The following is a 23,431-nucleotide window of genomic DNA, read 5'->3' as shown; positions in this document are numbered from 1 at the left end:
ATCTTGCTCCTGAATCTTTAACATCTTCCTTCTTCCCAGCTCCTTCCTTTCAAAATTAAAGCTCACTTCAGTATTTCCCCATGTTAAAAAAAAAGAAAAAAAAAAATCTTGGCCCTATCTCTTCATCGAGCTGCTGTGTATTCTCCTTCTCCTTTTAACAACCTAACTGTGTTGTGTCCACTTTTTTACCATCCAGTCACTCCTGGGGTCTTCACCCTGCAGCCTGCACTATGACTGTTCTGGCCAAGGTCAAAGGCATTCTTATTGCTACATCCAGTGGCCACTTCCCAGACCCTTTTTCTGTGAATTCTTGGCAGTGTTCATCACTGCCCATCACTCCTCTAGGAACATCCTCTTCTCCTGACTTGGCTCACTGGGTCTCTGCATTGCCCCCCCCTCGTGTCCCCATGTTCCCTCATCCTCCTTATACAGTTGTCCCCCATCGCCTGTCCCCTTGAAGACTGGTATCCCTCAGTGTCCTGTCCTAGGCTCTCTTTTCTTGTTCTACATACACCACGGGGCAATTTCATCACTTCCAAGGTGCCAGGGACTAGCCAATAATGCTGACGTCTTTCCTATCTATTTCTCCAACATACATCTCTCCCCTGGACACGACAGTCCTGAGCCTAATTCTCAGTCTCAGCTTTTATGGCTCAAAAACTTGATTTACCAGCACATTCAAAGCAACTTTTTCTCTTGGGGGGGAGGGGAAACTAAGTTATAACTGTCACATAGTAAAGCTGCCACAGTTGAGAGGCTGTTTTCATTGCATTGATGCTACTGGTGGTATTCATCATCAATATTAGTATATTGTTAGTATATTCATCATCAGTATTTAAGTAAAATGCCAATATTTTTAACGTGTGATATTTTTGTTGGTGTTTTATAACAATGAAATAACACACATTAATTCTCAATGTTTCTAAAGTTTCAAATTACACTGTACTAAATATTAGGGTTTTACAGCTCCCCTATACATTTCTGATAATAAGCATTTTGAATGTTTTGCCAACACATTTTAACGGTCATGCAACAGTTATTTTTCCCATTAAATATTAAGATCACTTGGCATGATTTTAACTTGCATGGTCATTGCAGCAGTAGCTTAAGTAACAACTGTAGAGATTACGGATAGTATATTTTCCATCAAAGAGAGACTCTTTTTTTCCCTCAGGCATTTAGCTAAGGGGCTGATCAACTTAAGTCAATCAAAAAGCAAGCCAAGCCAGGGCTGTTTTATTAAGACTACAATCTAACTTTGGTACAGTCTTGAAGTAGCTGGGTTCAGTTCTTGGTAGCAAAACCAACTCGCTGGCTGGCAGGAAGGGTGAGATGGCAGGGAGGGAGGCGGGGAGGGGGGAGAGGGGATGGGGGGTCGGGACAGAGTTGGTAGGAAGAGACTCTAGCCCTTAACAATGTACACAGCGCTTTTAAGTACCTGACAAGGCTCTTTTAATCCACCCAGCAGCACTGTGAGTTGACATTAAAACCCCAACTTTGCAGATGTCAAAACTGAGGCCTGGGGCTTCCCTGGTGGCTCGGTGGTAAGAATTTCACCTGCCAGTGCAAGAGACATGGGTTTGATCCCTGATCCGGGAGGATCCCACATGCCCATACGACACAACTATTGAGTCTGTGCTCCAGATCTCAGGAGCCACAACTACTGAAGCCAGCAAGCTCTGAAACATGACAAGCCACAGCAACGAGAAGCCTGTGCACGCAACCAGAGAAAAGCCCATGCAGCAACAAAGACTCGGCACAGTCAAAAATAAATAAATATATTTTTAAAAAACTGAGGCCTGCAATCTTCTGAACAGATGTCTTCTGATTCCTAAATGTTTTTGCTACATGACCACATGAAAAATTAGGCCCCTTTTCACTGTACCTAGTTTAGTAACTAAAATAGATGATCAGCTCTAATATCAAGACCAGCTTTGTTAATCATTTGACAATCATTATGCAACCCCTGGCTGTGGTGAGTGAGGAAAAGGCTAAAGCAAAATAGATCTTTACCCTTGAAGATCTTCATTTATAACAAAAGGACATGGCTATGAGCAGCCCCTCTCAGGGGCTCTTGACAGCAACATACAATTTCTTATGAATTGTAAGCTGCACGCTACTTCACATTTTAGTATCTCTGGATACTGTAAAATCAACTGAACATCACAGTTAACTTGTTAGCATTTGTGTTCTATGTTAATGGGATGTAAAATAACATGCCTCATAATCAATGGCATCTTATAAAAGTCAAGAAAATATAAAGTAATTAAGTGGCCACTTATTTTATAGCAATCAACAAATATTTGTCAAAAAGTAAGCCTTTTTATCCACAGGTAATAAAGTTAATATGTTACCATAAAACTGGAGAACATTAGTATCACTGTTATTGATTCCCAATGCCCCACTCGGGTTCAAGGTCTTCCATTACAAGATACAGGCACAGCAAGAGGTTCCTCAGTTTTGGTTCAGAAAAGCCTGCATAGAGGAGGCAAACAATTAGGTTGACAATCCCAGATGACAGAGTAACCAGTGGGCAAATATGCAAAAATCATAATTATGTTGAACTTCGGGTTCCTCCTTTGTAAAATGACTATAAAAGACGTTTAGTGGTGTGATGAGGAGAGGTAATGTTTGTAAAATATTTGGTAGGGACAGCAGACACTCGATAAATGGTAATAAAATTGGTTAGAATGTTTTGAATAGAAGAAGTAAATCCGAAAAGCTGTGATTTGGGAAATTAAAGTAGAATCTGTGACTAAAATGGGTTGGATAAAGAAAGTGATAAGTAGAAATCTAGTTAATATGCGTTTTCAATCGTCTGGATGGAAGGTGGAAGGGCAGGGGGACCGGTGGGGGGCAAACTAGGACCTCTACCAGTGGAGATGCGGCAGTCGGGGGCCCCAAGGGGCGAGGGCTACAAAGACTGCGAACCTGGTACAGTACCTTCCTGGGTACAGAGCCTGGTGGGTGGAGGCCCCGCAAAGCATGCGAGGAATCCGGAGGGTCTGCAGCCCAAGTACCAGAGAGAGGACGCGAAGGGGGTACAGATTGGGGGTGTGGGGGGAAGGTGTTCACCACCTCTACCTAAGTCCCGCCCTGGGAAGCATCAGTATCCAGGCAAAAAAGTCAGTCAATACTGGAGGCTAGGACTGGCAGAAACCGGTTCCCCCGCGGGATACCGGCGGAAAGCCGGGCGGAGGTGGAGCCGGAGGTGGAGCGCAGTCCCTGCTCCGCCCCTTTCGCCGCGTCCCGCCTCTCCGAGCGCGTTCCGAGGGGCGGAGGCCGAGACGCCCCGCCCATCTTGGCCACTTCCACTAGTCGCGCCCCGCCCTCCCTCCACCCCGAGCGCGTTCTGAGGGGCGGAGCCCAGTGCGCCACATCTATAAGGGCCACGCCCATCCTCCGCGCCCCACCCTCCCGCGCTCGCCCGGGATCCCTGCTCGCGCCGGCTGCGCCAGCCCTTTCCCCCTACCCCGTGTTTCCCCGCGCGTCTTGAGCAGCACGGCGACACCATGTTGGGCATGATCAAGAACTCGCTGTTCGGGAGCGTAGAGACTTGGCCTTGGCAGGTCCTGAGCAAAGGGAGCAAGGTAGGCCCACAGGGCTGTTGAGGACCGGAAAGAGGGCTCAGCTGGGAGGAGGGGGGGACAGAGAGACAGGATGGGTTTGAGGGGAGAATCCCAGCTTAACGAGATGGGCTGCGCCTGTTGAATGCACTGGTCCATCTATATATTACAAACATTCTGAATATTCGTGTACTGCGAGGTCTTCGGTTGCAGGAAGGACTGAAAAAGTGCTTATCCTGAAGAAGCTCCCAAACCGTCCTCGGTGGAGAGCGGAGTTTAGAAGAACAAGATCCGCGCCGCGTGGTGGTAACTGTGGAAGGCCAGGAGCACCTGGCAAGGAGCAGTCCATTTCTGCCAGTGGGTGACGGTGAGGCCCTCGCAGAGGAAGTGCCCTCAGCTGGGCCTCGGGAGTATGCAGGAATGCTCAGAAACAAGAAGAGCCTGTGGACAGGCTCAGAGCTGTGAAATGTCTTGTTGGTCAATGGAACTCCCAGAACTGGGCGCCTAGAATACAGGATGAGTGAGGCATCATCGCAGTTTTCCCCCAAATTGACATCAGTGCTCACCCAGGCAGATTGGACTGCTCCCGGAAAACAAGGAATCTGCCACTGGGTGATAAGCTCCTTGCAGACAGGTACTTTGTGCTCCTCCTGGCTGGAAACTCAGCTCCCCACCCAGTGCTGCTTTTGTTAAAAAACCGTGTTGTCCGGGCGGCCAAGGCCAGGTACCCATTACAACGATCATCACACAAAACCCTCAACTAGAGTCTGGACTGTTTAAGCAGCTAATAGCCAGAGGCCTGTACCTTTGTCTATATCTGTCTCCTTACTCATATGTAGAATGAGCAGTTTAGATCTATCAAAGGTGACCTTTTCAGATGCCTACAAGCAGCCAGGCATCTGATGATGAAAATGGATGACAGACTGAGGCAAGCTGAGGCTACGTGGAGTGAGAACTCAAGTCCTCATCTACAAAGTGATTCCAGGCAGTTGTCATGCAGTGGTAAAGAATCCACCTGCCAACGCAGGTGATGCGGGAGATGTGGGTTCCATCCCTGGGTCAGGAAGATTCCCTGGAGGAGGAAATGACAACCCACTCCAGTATTGTTGCCTGGAGAGAATCCCATGGACAGAAGAGCCTCGTGGGCTGCAGTCAGTGGGGCTGGAGAGTCAGATACGACTGAGTGACTGGGCACACACGTCACGCATTGATGTGAACCAGGGTTGCCAGGTTTTTAAGGAAAACTAGCAACGCAGACTTTTGTGTGAAATCTCTAGATATAACATTTATTCATTCAACAAATAACTGTTAAGTGCCAAGTGAGGGTCAGGTGCTCTTACAGGCAGTGAGGTAAAATAGTGAACAAAACTGGAAAAAATCCCTGTCCTCGTGGAGCTTCTGTTTTAGTGACTAATGAACAATTAAATGTCAAATATTTCATGTATTGTTTGGTGATCAGTACTGTGATTAAAAAAAAAAGCAGGAAAGGGGAGGAAGGATTATAGAGTGTTAGGCTGAGGCTGTAGTTGGAGTAGGGCAACTGTGTCAGTTTTAACTGTTAAAATGTTTGTAAACATTGCAGATCAGGTGGGCAGGAGGAGGTGTCTGATGGGATGTCGCCCGTGTGCACACCCATCTGTGGACTCAGCCCAGTGACCTCCAGGGTCCTTGTTGGTCTTGACACTGAAGAATCCGCCTGTTACTTAAACCTCGCAGAGATCTTTCCTTTCTGTAATAGAATTGGGCTCACTTTGTCTTTGGGGTACAGGATTATTTGCAATGCAAGCTGAGGGTTTGGTCTCCTGGGAGAAAGCACTAGAAGGAGACAGGAGGATGGGAAGAAGGGAGAGACCAGGGTATTTCTCTTCTCCTTCTCCACCCTATGAGGTCTCTGGAACCAGGAGTTTCTCTGGGGCTCCAACTCTTGCTGGCCAGGTTACCATGCTTCTGGGTTTCACCACATGACCCAGGTATCTGAGCTCAGGTAACTGATCACCCTCCCTCCACAGCCCTGTAGGGTTCTTGCAAACCTCTGGGTTGCTTCACTGTTCCCTGGTGGGCTTCTCAGCTCTTTTGCTAAGTTGTTCAGTCGTGTCTGACTCTGCAACCCCGTGGACTGTAACCCACCAGCCTCTTCTGTCCATGGGATTCTCCAGACAAGAATACTGGAGTGGGTTGCCATGCCCTCCTCCAGAGGATCTTCCCTATCCAGGGTTCGAACCTGCATCTTACATGTCTTGCATTGGCAGGCTGGTTTTCTTCACCACTAGCACCACCTGGGAAGCCCCTTTCAGCTTTTTTAGTATCTGTGAAATCAATCCCTCGAGTCAAGGTGCCTCTGTTCAAAAGTCTTTTTCCTTAATAGCCGTTTATCAGTACAGAGTCACCTGCCACGGATTTGTTGTCTCCAGGCATAAATGCACCTCCCTGATACGCATCTTTCCTCAACATTTGGTAAGAATATGGGGCCAATTTATAGCGACGTGGGTGGACCTAGAGATTACCATCCTGAGTGAAGTAAGTCAGACAGAGAAGGAGAAATATCATATGACATCCCTTATATGTGGAACCTAAAATGAAATGATACAAATGCACTTAAAAAACAGAAAGAGACTCACAGACTTAGAGAACAAACATGGTTGTCTGCAAGAAGGATGAGGAAGAGGAATAGTTAGTCCTTGATGGATATGTACAGACAGCCATATTTAAAATGGATAACCAACGAGGACCCACTGTATAGCACAGGGAGCTCTGCTCAATGTTATGTGGCAGCGTGGAGGGGAGTTTGGGGGAGAATGGATACATGTATATGTATGGCTGAGTCCCTTCCCGTTCACCTGAAGCTATCACAGTGTTGTTAATCTGCTACACCCCAATAGAAAATAAAAAGTTTAAATTAAAAAAAAAGAATATGGGGCCATACAGGGTGTTATTATCAAGCCGAAGAAAATCATTTAACCCGAATGAACCTCAGTTTCTGCAGCTTAGAAGGGGTATGAAAATATCTCCTCCATCCACTCCCAGAGTTGACGGAAATTTTACATTTGTTTGAGAAACATGAAAATGATTTATAAACTAAAACACCCTACAAGTGTTGTGATATTGTTATGTCAGAATTCAGCTCAACTCCACTCTCACTAGCTTCATGGTCCTGGGTAGCTTAACCTCTGATGCTGATGAGGGGGGAAAAATACTTCACATCTTATAAGATTGTATTGAAATTTAAATGAGACCCAATTATAAATTGTGCAACAGAGTACCTAGCACTTGATTGTTAACTTTCCTTTTCTTACAGGTAATTTGGGGTAAGTTACTTAACCTCTCAGGCTCAGCTGGTAAAGAATCTGTCCGCACTGCAGGAGACCTGGGTTCAATCTCTGGGTTGGGAAGTTCCCCTGGAGATGGGAAAGGCTACCCACTCTAGTATTCTGGCCTGAAGAATTCCATGGACTGTATAGTCAATGGGTTGCAAAGAGCTGGACACAGCTGAGCAACTTTCACTTCACTTTGCTTAACCTCTCAAACTCTCTGAACCCTAAAATTCCTCAACTGTAAGATGAGAATGACAGTGCCTTGTGTGAGAATTAAACATTCAAAGACTCTTATAAGCCTTTTTAAAAATATATACACTTGCAGGGTGTTATTGTGAAGATAATCTTTTTCTAAATGATCTCTCCTTGGAAAGAGTCTTAAGTCAGAAACTGTTGTCCACTGTCCTGGGTCAATGAATGGAGCACATGGTATGCCCCATGTAGCTTGAGGTTAGGTTCAACCAGATGTTCAGGGCTGATTTCAGGTACCTGCTGGGGGCCCAGGCTGCTGCAGACCTTATCAGGTGCCTTCTGCCTTGCCTGGAGGGGGAGAAGGACCTACACCTCTTTGTGTGGGTTTGGGCGGGACTTGTGGGTGCTCAGTGCAGGACTGATATTACTAACCGGTATCTTTATGGGATTTGTTTCCAGCCTGTGCACGTTGGTTAGGGCCCCACTGCCTGGCTTGGAATCCTGGCTCCACTTCTTGCCACTGTATCTTGGGCATGTTGCTTAACCTTGTATGCTCCAGCTTCATCTGAAAATGAAGATGAGAACACTTCACTGGGTTGTTGGAGGGTTGAATGAATGGATCCACATAAAATGTTTAAAACAATACAGGACACATAGTACTCAGCTTGATCATCATTATTGTTATTATTATTCCCTTATAATGAGAAAGCTGTCTTCCAAAATCAGCGTGTGTACCCACCACATCAGGTGGTGTTGGGGTCCTTTAATGGACCAGAACCTGGTGGTCCGGAGTCGATGATAAGAAAGTGAAAGAGAGAGAGCCGGAGGGAGGGAGACAGAGGAAGAAAGAAAGACACAGGGACCCAAGCTCTGATGAAGCAAAGGTACTTTAATGATCTTTCTGTGAGTATATATAGGCTGTCGTACAAGAAATTTCTTTTGACAATGATAAAGATCAGAAAACCAAACATATAGCAACCATTACCAAGGGAACAAGGGATTAATAATGGTCACAAGGTCAGGAGACAATCCATATCTCAAGAAAGGGGATCGCGACTAAGCAGTTTTGTCGTAAAGAGAATGTTCACTGAAGGAGATTCAGGCCTGTCTCACACAATGACCTCAGTCCTGGGAGCAGCGTGCTTTCCGACTTAAAAAGAAACAAAGGACTCGTGAGAAACAGCATGTAGGAATCCTCCTGTTAAACATTCCCTGACAATTCCCCCTTATTTATTTATAATATTTGTAAAAAGGGTTCTGACCATTAGAGTTTGTTTAGTTTTAACAATTTTTGCATGAAGGCAACAGTAAACGACATATATAATTGTTAAGACAGTCACCAAAATTACAGTTCTAGAACCGATGTTGTGAGTAATGCTTTGAAATCATCTTCGTGGGTCTAGCCCAGATAATTGATCAGCTAGTTGTTCAGCTAAAGTTTTCAAATTAGTGGAAGAGGGCAGATTTTTAGAAAAGGTTTCAAAAATTTCTTTTTTTAATAATTGTACATTCAGAGAGGCATTATCATGTATGTTTTGTAAATGAAATTTGATTTGTTCCCAGTTGTAGGCACTATTATTGAATTGAACAGGAGTAACACAAAATTGAGTAGAATTCCAGTCACATTTTAGCATCACCTGTTTTTGTACATCTATTAATTGATCTCCAAACCCATCTGATGGCTGTTTTTAGTTCCTGTATTTCATCTTGAATTTCCTCATTTATCTGAACCTGAGTGGCCCACATAGTATGAGCATCTTTAGTCCAATTTTGGATAAAATTATGTGTTTGAATTGAAGTTTGTAAAGTAACACCAGTGACGGCAGCAGTGGTGCAAATAACTGTTAATCCCAAAATGCCAAAAATCAGCCATCCAATGAATCGTTTAGATCGCCAGAGCAATTTCGTAAGTAACCGGGAAGCAAGTCCAGCCATGGGATCTTCCCAGGCTTCCCAGGGCCACTGGAGATTTATTGGTAACCACAGACTATGTCGAGATCGAAGAATCAAAAGGGATTCATTTCTTAAGGAAACAGGAGAGTTAAGACAAGTATATAATTTGCAATTTATACAAGTTACAGAATGTAAAGTCTTATTGAATTGTAAATTTCCTGTAGCTACAACAAAAGGTAGTGGAATACAGGCTTGTATGAAATATGATTGATTATCGCGAAATAAATAATTATTATGACTATGATTGGTCCCTGTGAAATGTCCAGTCTAAGTCCCAGGTTCTTCAGTGCTCTCAGCAAGTTTCCAGATGTCCCATTGATTAGGCCCAATCTGTTTATCGAGGACGATTTGAGGGTGAGAAGGTGTCATTTCGCCGTCAAGCCAGCCAAGGAGTCCTTTTCATGGAAGTGTTTCATTGAACTGTTGGTAGTCTTCTATGCTACTTGAGTAGCATAGTCACACATGGTGCTGTTAATATCATCTGAGCAGTTAGATACCCACATACCATGGTGTCCCCAATCAACAATGGTGAAATTGGCCATAAACATTAATTTCTCTGATTTACCTTGACATTTATCTCAATAAACAGGAGTATATTTAAAGTTTTTATAAGTAAACCCCTTACATTTTAACTTTTGTCCTTTTCCTAGAGTTTTGGTAGTATTAACATGGTTTTTATAAAAGGACAGGGCAGTAAACAGTCCAAGCAATGTGTGGAATTTCCTTTTTTGGAGGCAGGACAAAAGCCCATGTTTGTCGATTAACATTAATACATAATTTTATTGGGCCCATGCATAAAGGAAGGATTTCATAACCTAGAGAAATGTTAATTAGTCTTCCTTCTTCCTCAGGATGAGAGGGCTCCTCCAAGCTCCAAGGAGGGGACATATGTGTTGAGTCATTAGTGGATACAATTGGTCCTATATCTGTCCATTCTATAACCTATAATAAAAGGGGAGGTTAGGTATATAAGCCCAATAAGTGTGATCAATCAAGTCAGCCTGAGCGGGGGAAGCAAAAGCAAGCATAGCGACAAAAATATTTTCAGGATTCCGAGGCATTCCGTGTTGAGAAATCAGATTTTCAGTTTGATTAGTAAGAGTTTTTATCTGTCCCCAAGTAGGGAGATCATGAGGTTGATGACGTCAAGTGCGGCATTTTTTGGAAACTTTAAAGCCGCCATGGCTTGTATTGGAATTTCTTCCTCTTGGGGTTTTTGTTGTTTTGTCTCTAGTTTGAATGCTGGGGGCCCCCCTACGTTGAATCTTCTGAAGAGGAAGCCATGTGAGTTCGTTGGATCCATCTGGAGAAATAGAAGCATACCCTTTCCCTGTAAGATTAGTTTTAGATTTCCATTGATTAGTTAACCCATCTTGATACCAAATGGGCAAAGGAAGGGAGGTGTCCTTCAATGTCTCGAGATGTTTTTCTGCTTTTGTCAAAATATCTCTTTGTGGTACGTTTAAAAAAATTAAATAAAGCTGTATTAACAATAGTTATAGGAAGAAAGGAAATGATAATGATGAAAACATTCCTAGGAAATATTTCAGTCCAAAAAAAAATCATCTAGAGATCTGTTTGGGGACTGGTATTTGGCTGTGGTTTTGAAGTAATGAGTTGATTTCCTCCTCACTGAGTACATACATTTTTCCTGATATAAAAAGAAATGGGATCTGACTGTGTTTTAAGTGGTTTGTGTTATTTGGGGCTAAGGATTAGGAGCAAACACTCAAACATTTTTCCTAAGTGAAATTACTGACAAGCTGATGCAGAACAACTTGACATATGAATGCTGCTCACATCCAAATACCTGACCTTGTCCCCGGAAAAGAAAGGCAGCCTGGCAGCTGTTGAATCTCTCTGTTCAGTGTATTAAGGAAGATGATTATACTTTTAAGACAGACCTGAAAAGAAGGTGAATATTTTGCACTTTTGATACTCTTAGGAACAAATAACTTATTTGGCAAATGGTATAATTTTTATGTTGTTTTTGTTTTGTATTGTGAAACAGGCACTGAAGTTGATGTTATTTTAAGAATCTTACAGACCAGAAACAGAAATAAAGCTATATTAACAATAGTTACAGGCTTAAAGAATATATTGCGTTGGAATCTAGTAAAGTCTCCTCTGGATAAGGAAGATAAAAGTGTTCTTGTGTATTCCCTTTATTTAATTTTTTATTTGTAGTTTTAGTGTGTAATGTATTTGTTTAATTATGTCTTGTGTTTGTGGATTATAAGGAATGATTATAATCTGTTTAATAGAGAATGAATGTAAAAATTGTTTGAATTGTTTAGAAAATAGGCAGGGCCATTGTCTGTTTTTATAGAATTAGGTGTTCTCATTATTGGAAAGTAAGCTATCAGGTGGGTTATTAAATGTCGTATAGTTTCACCTCTGAGAGGTGTGGCCCATATAAAAGAAGAATTTGTATCAATTGAGACGTAAGAAGGAAGAGGAAGAAAGTTAAGGGCAATGAGTTACATCCATTTTCCATAAAATTTTCTTTCATTTGTCATAAACCTTTTTTATATTTTTGTATTTATCATTTTATTTGCCATTACTTATATCTTTTTATTAAAAGCATATATCTTTTCTTTAGCAACAAGTGTCTTGTATGTTAGCATTTTATAGATTGATGAATATATTATAAATATATATATTTATAAATAGTTTAAAATCTCTAGTTTTTCTGTAAGAAAAACTTTTTGTAAGGAAGTTAGTCTTCAGTAATTAATGTTTTAAAATCTTACTTTATTTGGAAATGACCTAGCTATTTAATAAACTTTTATCATTTAGTTTATCATTTCTAAAATATAATTATTTTTAATAGAGTTTTTATCTAAAAATTCTCATCTTATTTATATATTTATATATATAAAGAGTTACCTTTTTGTTGACAAATTTAGTTTACCTTAAACCTAGGCATAATAAAAGTATTACATAATGTTGATGACTTAAGACATGTCTTAATTAGATTAGCAAACAATTATATGTATATTTAAATAAACATTATTCTTAATATTGAATATTTTTCAGTTCACGTGAACTTAAATTTAAATGGAGCTCATTAATTTCATATTATCCAAAAACAAAGACTTATAGTGAGACATAGATAATTTTAGATAGACAGGCATAGTTTTCTGCTTGAAATTTAAATTTTTTTTTTTTTTTTTTTGAGTTCCACCAATTTGCTTATGGCTGGAGTCCTAGGTAGAGTGGGCTGTGTATCCCAAGGACATGATAAGAGTTAACTTCAGGTTTTTTCTTAGGCCTGTTTTTGTTTCCCAGGCAGAATTGGAGTTCCAAAAAAGTATTTTAACAGTATTTAACCTTTTCCTAACTGCATACGTAAGAAGAACCAGTTTTGCATTTCAAAAAAGATTTTATTTTAATCAGTTTTCTCTGGAGTCTAAAGAATATCATGGCCATTCAGTGTCAAAAATATCATTTCTCCTTTTTGTAGTTACAGTATATTATTAATGATATATGAATGAGGGAATTGCTGTCACATTGGATGTTAAGTCTTGGCTACAAAATTTTGACAAATAGTAGGACTGTTAAGCATACCTTGAGGTAACACAGTCTATTGAAATCTTTTATGAGGCCTGATATGATTAGGATAAGGGAGAGAGAAAGTGAATCTCTCCCAGTCTAAAGGATGTAAAGGTATATTAAAAAGGCAATCTTGTAAATCAGTAATAATAATGTGCCAATTTTGAGGAATAGTAGTAGGTGATGGGATCCCTGGTTGTAATGCACCCATAAGTTTCATAGATGCATTAACTTTTCTAAGGTCTGTTAAGAGATGCCATTTGTTAGAGTTCTTTTTTATAACAAAAATAGGAGAATTCCAAGGAGAGCAAGATTCCTCAATATGTTTTAATTCTAATTGTGTGTCTATAACCAGTAACGCTGAAGAAGCTGAAGTTGAACGGTTCTATGAAGACCTACAAGACCTTTTAGAACTAACACCCAAAAAAGATGTCCTTTTCATTATACGGGACTGGAATGCAAAAGTAGGAAATCAAGAAACACCTGGAGTAACAGGCAAATTTGGCCTTGGAATATGGCATGAAGCAGGGCAAAGGCTAATAGAGTTTTGCCAAGAGAACGCACTGGTCATAACAAACACCCTCGTCCAACAACACAAGAGAAGACTCTATACATGGACATCACCAGATGGCCAATACTGAAATCTGATTGATTATATTCTTTGCAGCCAAAGATGGAGAAGCTCTATACAGTCAGCAACAACAAGACTGGGAGCTGACTGTAGCTCAGATCATGAACGCCTTATTGCCAAATTCAGACTTAAATTGAAGAAAGTAGGGAAAAGCACTAGACCATTCAGGTATGACCTAAATCAAATTCCTTATGATTATACAGTGGAAGTGAGAAGGAGATTTAACGGACTAGATCTGATAGATAGAGTGCTTGATGAACTATGGACGGAGGTTCGTGACATTGTACAGGAGACAGGGATCAAGACCATCCCCATGGAAAAGAAATGCAAAAAAGCGAAATGGCTGTCTGGGGAGGCCTTACAAATAGCTGTGAAAAGAAGAGAAGTGATGAAAAGCAAAGGAGAAAAGGAAAGATATAAGCAGCTGAATGCAGAGTTCCAAAGAATAGCAAGGAGAGATAAGAAAGCCTTCCTCAGCGATCAGTGCAAAGAAATAGACGAAAACAACAGAATAGGAAAGACTAGAGATCTCTTCAAGAAAATTAGAGATACCAAGGGAACATTTCATGCAAAGATGGGCTCGATAAAGGACAGAAATGGTATGGACCTAACGGAAGCAGAAAATATTAAGAAGAGGTGGCAAGAATACACAGAAGAACTGTACAAAAAAGATCTTCATGACCCAGATAATCATGATGGTGTGATCACTAACCTAGAGCCAGACATCCTGGAATGTGAAGTCAAGTAGGCCTTAGAAAGCATCACTACGACAAAGCTAGTGGAGGTGATGGAATTCCAGTGGAGCTATTTCAAATCCTGAAAGATGATGCTGTGAAAGTGCTGTACTCAATATGCCAGCAAATTTGGAAAACTCAGCAGTGGCCACAGGACTGGAAAAGTCAGTTTCATTCCAATCCCAAAGAAAGGCAATGCCAAAGAATGCTTAAACTACCACACAATCGCACTCATCCCACACGCTAGTAAAGTAATGTTCAAAATTCTCCAAGCCAGGCTTTAGCAATACGTGAACCATGAACTTCCAGATATTCAAGCTGGTTTTATAAAAGGCAGAGGAACCAGAGATCAAATTTCCAACATCCACTGGATCATCAAAAAAGCAAGAGAGTTCCAGAAAAACATCTATTTCTGCTTTATTGACTATGCCAAAGCCTTTGACTATGTGGATCACAAGAAACTATGGAAAATTCTGAAAGAGATGGGAATACCAGACCACCTGACCTGCCTCTTGAGAAACCTGTATGCAGGTCAGGAAGCAACAGTTAGAACTGGACATGGAACAACAGACTGGTTCCAAATAGGAAAAGGAGTACATCAAGGTTGTATATTGTCACCCTGCTTATTTAACCTCTATGCAGAGTACATCATGAGAAACCCTGGGCTGGAAGAAGCACAAGCTGGAATCAATATTGCTGAGAGAAATATCAATCACCTCAGATACGCAGATGACACCACCCTTATGGCAGAAAGTGAAGAGGAACTATAAAGCCTCTTGATGAAAGTGAAAGAGGAGAGTGAAAAAGTTGGCTTAAAGCTCAACATTCAGAAAATGAAGATCATGGCATCTGGTCCCATCACTTCATGGGAAATAGATGGGGAAACAGTGGAAACAGTGACTGACTTTATTTTTCTGGGCTCCTAAATCACTGCAGATGGTGATTGCAGCCATGAAATTAAAAGACGCTTACTCCTTGGAAGGAAAGTTAGGACCAACCTAGATAGCATATTCAAAAGCAGAGACATTACTTTGCCAACAAAGGTCCATCTAGTCAAGGCTATAGTTTTTCCTGTTGTCATGTATGGATGTGAGAGTTGGACTGTGAAGAAAGCTGAGCACCGAAGAATTGATGCTTTTGAACTGTGGTGTTGGAGAAGACTCTTGAGAGTCCCCTGGACTGCAGGGAGATCCAACCAGTCTATTCTAAAGGAGATCAGTCCTGGGTGTTCTTTGGAAGGACTGATGCTAAAGCTGAAACTCCAATACTTTGGCCACCTCATGCGAAGAGTTGACTCATTAGAAAAGACTCTGATGCTGGGAGGGATTGGGGGCAGGAGGAGAAGGGGGTGACAGAGGATAAGATGGCTGGATGGCATCACCGACTCGATAGACATGAGTTTGAGTGAACTCTGGGAGTTGGTGATGGACAGGGAGGCCTGGCGTGGTGCAGTTCATGGGGTTGCAAAGAGTCGGACATGACTGAGTGACTGAACTGAACTGAACTGAACTGAAGTTCTTTAGTAGACTGTAATTTTTCTTTCGTAAGGGGCTATTGCTGTGTCCAAATAGGTTCTTCATTCTTCCAAGTTATTTTAATAATTGCTTTATTTGTTAAATGAGCAGTGGCCCTTAGGAAAAATGTGGAATGTATATCTGAGTTTGTCATTGCATAAGTCTCTTTCTGTTAGATTAAGGGGTACATCTATTACATAAGATCTTAATGTTGCAGGCTGGCCTTTTGGTCCTTCATATGGGTAGATTTGAACATTTTGATAAATTTCTTGTTCTTTGGTTTGAGAAATTCCTGCAGTTTGGCAAAAGATTTTTTGTATAGGCCAGGATTTGGGCCATAAGTGTTTGGAAATAATAGTAATATTAATATTAGATCCAGTGTTTGAGAAGACCAGAAAATCTTTGGGCATATTGGGCATATTCAGATACCAATGATGTCCATAAGGATTGTTTTTGATCTCCACTGCCGAATCTGCCTGTCTGTATATTTTTAGAGGAGTTAATAGAAATGTAAGGTAAAAGAAGTAATTGAGCAATTTTGTCCCCCTTTTTGAATTTTCATAGAATCTGCAATGACATCATAATTTGAATCTGCCCTTTGTAATCTGAATCAATTATTCCAGGGTGAATAGTAATTCTTTTAGAAGTCAAACTAGACTGGCCAAGTAAAAGGCTGAAGGTTTGTGGGGGCAGGGGTCCAAAAAGTCCGGTAGGTATTTTAGAAGGGACTGCTTGAGGGTAAAGGAAAAAGTCATTTAAGGCTGGTATATCAACAGCAGTGATGTTGAGGGTTTGAGGGAAAAGATAGAATTTGCCCCTGGTTTTTGTTGAAGGGGACCTGGGGGGTCCCCTGCCTGTAGTTTCCTGGAATAGGTTTTCTTTCAATATCAAATTTAGATTTACAATCTTTGGCCCAATGCACTCCTCTATGGCAGCAAGGGCAAATTTTTGTAGGTTTTTTATTAGCCTTCTTAGGGCAGTCCCTTTTTAAGTGGTATTTATCTCCACATGTAAAGCATCTTTCATTTTCCTTTCTAAAGGTAGCAGCCATTGTCTCAGCTAGCATTTGCATCTTTTGAGTTCCTGATCTTAGATTGCAACAAGCCTTCAAATAATCATTAATAGTCCCAGTCTCATGAATTGGAAAGATAGCTTTTTGACATTTCTGATTTGTATTTTCATAAGCAAGTAATTTCTCTAGCTGTTTTTTGGTTTCTTCTCCGATTACAGTACGGGAAATAGCAGTTTCTAATCTAGCTAAAAAATCAGCGTAACTTTCATTAAGTCCTTGTAATATTTTAGTGTAGCTACCTGTAGGTTCTCCTTGAGGAGTAATTCGATCCCAAGCTTCAAAGGCTACTGTTTTTGTTGATGCAATAAGGGAGGGCACTGTGTTTGAGCTTCTATGGTATCAAATTGTCTAGTGCCAGTTAACATTTCAAAAATAATTTGGTTTTGGGGAGTGCCAGCTCGAGCATTGCCAGTTTTGGTGTCAAAAAACGTCTTAGGAGAGTCGTTATTAGAATCATTAGGTTCTAAAAAAGGAAAGACTTCTGGATTCGTGCCTGCTGGCAGAGGAGGAGCATTTGGAGCAGCCGGGGCAGGGCTAGGAGGAAACTTTTGAAATATTTTATGTTGTTCTAATTGGGCCTTTTGTAAAGTTTCATCATCTAATTCATATTCATGCAATTAGTGTTCTGTCTGTTGTCAAATATCGTGAAGGCTAGAATTTACCTTGAAATGGCAGAATTATAGCTTTAATTTGAGCCCATAGGGGCCAGAAATCAACTGGAATATTTTTTTCCTGCCTGGTGACTCGTTCAACATTTTCTTTGACTTGGTGCCAAATTTGTAAATCAAAATGCCCCTATCAGGGAACCAAGGATTACATTTAACCACTGTTTGAAAGCAAGCCTCTATTCATTGGCATGAACCAAAAGTCCGTGAGCTTTAAACAAATGGTGAAGTAAAGCAGAGAAATGATGGGGCTTTCTAGCCATTTGACCCATGTCTTAGTACTTACCGACCTCAATAGGTCCTGACCTCAGTAAGCCTGGAGTCACTCTGTCCGAAATGCCACGTATGCCAGTGTCCCTGTTCTGGGCGCTTCTTGTTGGGGTCCTTCAATGGACCAGAACCTGGTGGTCCAGAGTTGACGATAAGAAAGTGAAAGAGAGCTGGAGGGAGGGAGAGAGAGAAAGGAAGAAAGAAAGAAAGACACGGGGACCCAAACTCTGATGGAGCAAAGGTGCTTTAATGATCTTTCTGTGAGTATATATAGGCCGTTGTTCAAGAAATTTCTTTCCACAATGATAAAGATCAGAAAACCAAACATATAGCAACCATTACCAAGGGAACAAGGGATTAATAATGGTCACAAGGTCAGGAGACAATCTATATCTCAAGAAAGGGGATCGAGACTAAGCAGTTTTGTCGTAAAGAGAGTGTTTACTGAAGGAGATTCAGGCCTGTCATACATAATGACCTCAGTCCTGGGAGCAGCTTGCTGTTCCACTAGTTTCTGACAACAGAAACTGATAAGGAACAGAGGATTTATGAGAAACAGCACGTAGGAATCCTCCTGTTAAACATTCCCTGACAAAGTGGCAAGGGGAAAAACCAGCCTTGCAAAGGACCTTGCAGATCTCATAGCAAGAGGCATTCTTTCAACATCTCTGTCTGGGACTTGACTGTGGTTCCCACTGAATGTTGAAAACTGGTGTTTGTGGCCACTGGCTGAAATCCTCATCTAGTAACTGGGAGCATGAGCTAGCTGAATGTGGGGCCAGGAAGGGTCATTATTTTGTTCCATGTAGCAAGGAAATGCACTGAAGGTGTTAAATTTGAAGAATCAAATGTGCTGACAGTGTTAAATTAGGTGCTTTATTTTCTGCAGAAATAGAGAGAACCTATTTAAATTCAGCTCCCTGGAGAACCAGAATAGTTGGACAATATCCATCTCTCAAACCTGAATTTTCGTAGTGATCCAGCAGTTCAGGTGAGAAGTTGTAGACACGGATGCTGTGAAAACAGCGGGTACCTGTTAGAGAACCTCCTTCAGACAGTGTGATGCAGCCTTCTTCCAAGACACATACAATTAGGCTAAGTGCTCCTCTCTCCAGCCATGTATGGTTGCTGAATTCCTTGTCATTAGAGTAAAGCCAGGTTTCACCCCCCACAGCCTCCTTGTCCACAAATCCTTATAGAGATCCTGCTATATATTAAAGACATGGTCCTTGATGCTGAGAGATAATAACAGTGGTAAACAATGCAGACAGTCCCTGACCCCATGGGGCTTATGGTTGCCAGTAGAAATTAAACATGTTATTATTCCATTACAATTTCCATTGTAATTATATTCCAGTGTTGCTCAGTTGCCAAGTCATGTTGGACTCTTTGTGACCCCACAGCCTGCAGCATGCCAGGCTTCCCTGTCCTTCACCATCTCCCAGAGTTTGCTCAGATTCATGTCCATTGAGTCATTGATGCTATCTAACCATCTCATCCTCTGTCGCCACCTTCTGCTTTTGCCCTCAGTCTTTCTCAGCATCAGGGTCTTTTTCAGTGAGATGAATCCCCTTCAGGGATCAGAGCCTTGTTATGGCGAAGGGGCTTGCATAACTCAGTGAAGCTATGAGCCATGCTGTACAGGGCCACCCAAGACAGACAGGTCATAATGAAGAGTTCTGAAAAAACACGGTCCATTGGAGGTGTAAAAGGCGAACCACTCCAGTATTCTTGCCATGAGAACTCCAAGAACAAAAGGCAAAATATCATGGGGCACCTGTTTTAAACTGGGATCCTCTCTGAGGAAGTGACTTTTTAGGTTGAGACCTGTTGGATGAGTAGGAGTTCATCACGCAGAGAAAGGAAGGGAATCCCCCAGGCAGAGGGAGAGGCGGGTACAGAGGCTCTTTTGGAATGACCAAGACATTGACAAAAATAGCAGAAGGCCAATGAGGAGGTGCTCTAGCATTGCTGGTAAGGTAAGTAGACACTCAGTGGTGCCTGAGCCATCACAGGAAAGAGCTTGGTGAATGCCAGCTTTTAGGTGGGGGATTCATGAACGTGATAAATTTATATAGAATGCTCTGTATACTTCCCTGGGGCTTCCCAGGTGGTGCAGGTGGCAAAGAATCTGCCTGCAATGCAGGAGACTCGGGAGACTTGGATTCGATCTTTGGGTCAGGAAGATCTGGAGGAGCACATGGCAACCCACTCCAGTGTTCTTGCCTGGAGAATCCCATGGACAGAGGATCCTGGAGGACTGCAGTTCTTGGGGTTGTATAGAGTCAGACACGACTAAGCACACAGCAGCACAAGTATATGTTCCCTGGGCAACACAACCTCATTCACAGCTTTGGTTACCCCTCTGCTGATGCATCCCAACTGAACCAGGCCCTGGCTGAGCTCCGGACCTGTTTGTCCAACTATTCAGTGGACTGCTTGCTTGTAATAAGAGGCAAATGAACTGCTGGATTTGTAAGCACACTTGCAGCTCTTACTGGAGAGAGCTGGTCATTGGTTTCTCCATTTGCAAGAGAAGGAACTGCATTGTATGACTTTTGATGCCCTTGATCTGAGTTTGACACGGGCCTACAAATGTCGGTCAGAAATACCTACCTCTGTACCTAAACAGAGAGGCTGAAAAACACTCACTTCATCCCCCATGGAGCATACAGCCTTGTGACAAGTGTTAGACCACTAAGTGAAAGTCACTCAGTCATGTCTGACTCTTTGTGACCCCATGGACTATACAATCCATGGAATTCTCTAGGCCCGAATACTGGAGTGGGTAGCCTTTGCCTTCTCCAGTGGATCTTCCCAACCCAGGAATTGTACTGGGGTCTCCTGTATTGCAGGCAGATCCTTTACCAACTGAGCTATCAGGGAAGCCCCTTGACCAGAGTCTGGGGCTTTAAATTCTGGTTCCTAGTTTCAAACACTTAGCAGCTGTATGTTTTTGTTGTTCAGTCACTAAGTCATGTCTGACTCTTTTCGACCCCATGAACCGCAGCACGCCAGGCCTCCCTGTCCATCACCAACTCCCGGATCCACCCAACCCCATGTCCATCGAGTCAGTGATGCCATCCAACCATCTCATCCTCTGTCGTCCCCTTCTCCTCCTGCCCTCAATCTTTCCCAGCATCAGGGTCTTTTCGAATGAGTCACATCAGATAGACAAAGCATTGGCGTTTCAGTTTCAACATCAGTCCTTCCAATGAACACGCAGGACTGATCTCCTTTAGGATGGACTGGTTGGATCTCCTAGCAGTCCAAGGGACTCTCAAGAGTCTTCTCCAACACCACAGTTCAAAAGCATCAATTCTTCTGCGCTCATCTTTCTTTATAGTCCAACTCTCACATCCATACATGACCACTGGAAAAACCATAGCCTTGACTAGACGGACCTTTGTTGGCAAAGTAACGTCTCTGCTTTTTAATATGCCGTCTAGGTTAGTCCTAACTTTCCTTCCAAGGAGTAAGCGTCTTTTAATTTCATGGCTGCAGTCACCATCTGCAATGATTTTGGAGCCCAGAAAAATAAAGTCTGACACTGTTGCCACTCTTTCCCCATCTATTTCCCATGAAGTGATGGGACCAGATGCCATGATCTTAGTTTTCTGAATGGTGAGCTTTAAGCCAACTTTTTCACTCTCTTTCACTTTCATCAAGAGGGTCTTAAGTTCTTCTTCACTTTCTGCCATAAGGGTGGTGTCATCTGCATATCTGAGGTTATTGATGTTTCTCCCAGCAATCTTGATTCCAGCTTGTGCTTCCTCCAGCCCAGGGTTTCTCATGATGTACTCTGCATATAAGTTAAATAAGCAGGGTGACAATATACAGCTTTGACGCACTCCTTTTCCTGTTTGGAACCGGTCTGTTGTTCCATGTCCAGTTCTAACTGTTGCTTCCTGACCTGCATACAGATTTCTCAGGAGGCAGGTCAGATGGTCTGGTATTCCCATCTCTTTCAGAATTTTCCAGTTTCTTGTGATGCACACAGTCAAAGACTTTGGCATAGTCAGTAAAGCAGAAATAGGTGTTTTTCTGGAACTCTCTTGCTTTTTCGATGATCCAGCAGATGTTGGCAGTTTGATCTCTGGTTCCTCTGCCTTTTCTAAAACCAGCTTGAACATCTGGAAGTTCACGGATCACGTATTGCTGAAGCCTGGCTTGGAGAATTTTAAGCATCACTTTACTAGCGTGTGAGATGAGTGCAATTGTGTGGTAGTTTGAGCATTCTTTGGCATTGCCTTTCTTTGGGATTGGAATGAAAACTGACTTTTCCTGTGGCCACTGCTGAGTTTTCCAAATTTGCTGGCATATTGAGTGCAGCACTTTCACAGCATCATCTTTCAGGATTTGGAATAGCTCAACTGGAATTCCATCACCTCCACTAGCTTTGTTCATAGTGATGCTTCCTAAGGCCCACTTGACTTCACATTCCAGGATGTCTGGCTCTCTAGGTGAGTGATCACACCATCATGGTTATCTGGGTCATGAAGATCTTTTTTGTACAGTTCTTCTGTGTATTCTTGCCACCTCTTCTTAATATATTCTGCTTCTGTTAGGTCCCTACCATTTCTGTTCTTTATGGTGCCCATCTTTGCATGAAATGTTCCCTTGGTATCTCTAATTTTCTTGAAGAGATCTCTAGTCTTTCCCATTCTATTGTTTTCCTTTATTCCTTTGCACTGATCGCTGAGAAAGGGTTTCTTATCTCTCCTTGCTATTCTTTGGAACTCTGCATTCAGATGCTTATATCTTTCCTTTTCTCCTTTGCTTTTCGCTTCCCTTCCTTTCACAGCTATTTGTAAGGCCTCCTCAGACAGCCATTTTGCTTTTTTGCATTTCTTTTCCACGGGGATGGTCTTGATCCCTGTCTCCTGTACAATGTCATGAACCTCAGTCCATAGTTCATCAGCCACTCTATGTATCAGATCTAGTCCCATATCTATTTCTCATTTCCACTGTATAGTCATGAGATTTGATTTAGGTCATGCCTGAATGGTCTAGTGGTTTTCTCCACTTTCTTCAATTTCAGTCTGAATTTGGCAATAAGGAGTTCATGATCTGAGCCACAATCATTTCCCGGTCTTGTTTTTGCTGACCGTATAGAGTTTCTCCATCTTTGGCTGCAAAGAATATAATGAATCTGATTTCAGTGTCGAAAAAGGATATATATATATATGTGTGTGTGTCTGAATCATTTTGCTGTACACTTGAAACTAACACAACATTGTAAATTGACTATAGTCCAATTTAAAAAAGAAAAGGCATGTATCATCATGCATCCAATCCATAAGGGTAAAGTGTTATTTTGTGAAACTTTGCTTCAGACATGTATGTCCATGATAGGACATGATGTGAAAATGTATTTCTTGTTCTGGATTGTGGGGTTTTTTTAAGTTTGAAAGCACTGCTTTACTGTATGTTCGGGAATGCAAAATTATATCATGTTTGTGTGTGTGTGCTCGGTCATGTCTAACTCTTTGCATCCCCATGGACTGTAGCCCTCCAGGCTCTTCTATCCATGGGATTCTGCAGGCAAGAATACTGGAGTGGGTTGCCATTCCCTTCTCCAGGGGATCTTCCCAACCGAAGGGTTGAACCGATGTCTTATGTCTCCTGCATTGGCAGGCACGTTCTTTACCAGTTGAGCCACCAGGGAAGCCCAGTATCATAATGAGACGTCAGAGGGCAAGGAGGAGGAAGAGGCCTGGAGGAGAGCTGTGTGGGTCTGTAGGGTAAAGGTAACGACATTAGCACAGAGACTCAATGCAGGAGGAGATCACTGCCAAGGAGGAAGTTTTGAAGAGGAAATGGCAGTTCGGCTGATTTCTCAGGGGATGTGCTTAGTGAGCCGGGCTGGGAAGAGGAGTCATGACTGGGAGTACAGTGTGAACAGAACTACTCTGATTCTTCTTGAAAGGCAGTCCTGCTACTGCTGTTGCTGCTGCTGCTAAGTCGC

General features: G+C 42.2%; 1 protein-coding gene across 1 annotated transcript in view; it reads left to right on the top strand.

Annotated features, from left to right (window-relative positions):
- Positions 1 to 3,398: 3,398 nt before the first annotated feature.
- HEBP1 (heme binding protein 1) overlaps positions 3,399 to 23,431 on the top strand; it is a 37,481-nt gene continuing 17,448 nt past the window's right edge. The window contains exon 1 of the mRNA XM_027541382.1: positions 3,399 to 3,590. Coding sequence (XP_027397183.1) covers positions 3,513 to 3,590 — 78 coding nt within the window. The 5' untranslated portion in view covers positions 3,399 to 3,512. The remainder of the gene's footprint in view (positions 3,591 to 23,431) is intronic.

This window comes from Bos indicus x Bos taurus, chromosome 5, assembly GCF_003369695.1.
Source record: "Bos indicus x Bos taurus breed Angus x Brahman F1 hybrid chromosome 5, Bos_hybrid_MaternalHap_v2.0, whole genome shotgun sequence".
NCBI classification, from domain to species: Eukaryota; Metazoa; Chordata; class Mammalia; order Artiodactyla; family Bovidae; genus Bos; species Bos indicus x Bos taurus.
The sequence above is the reverse complement of the archived record's forward strand: the minus strand, read 5'-3'. Positions and strand labels throughout refer to the sequence as shown.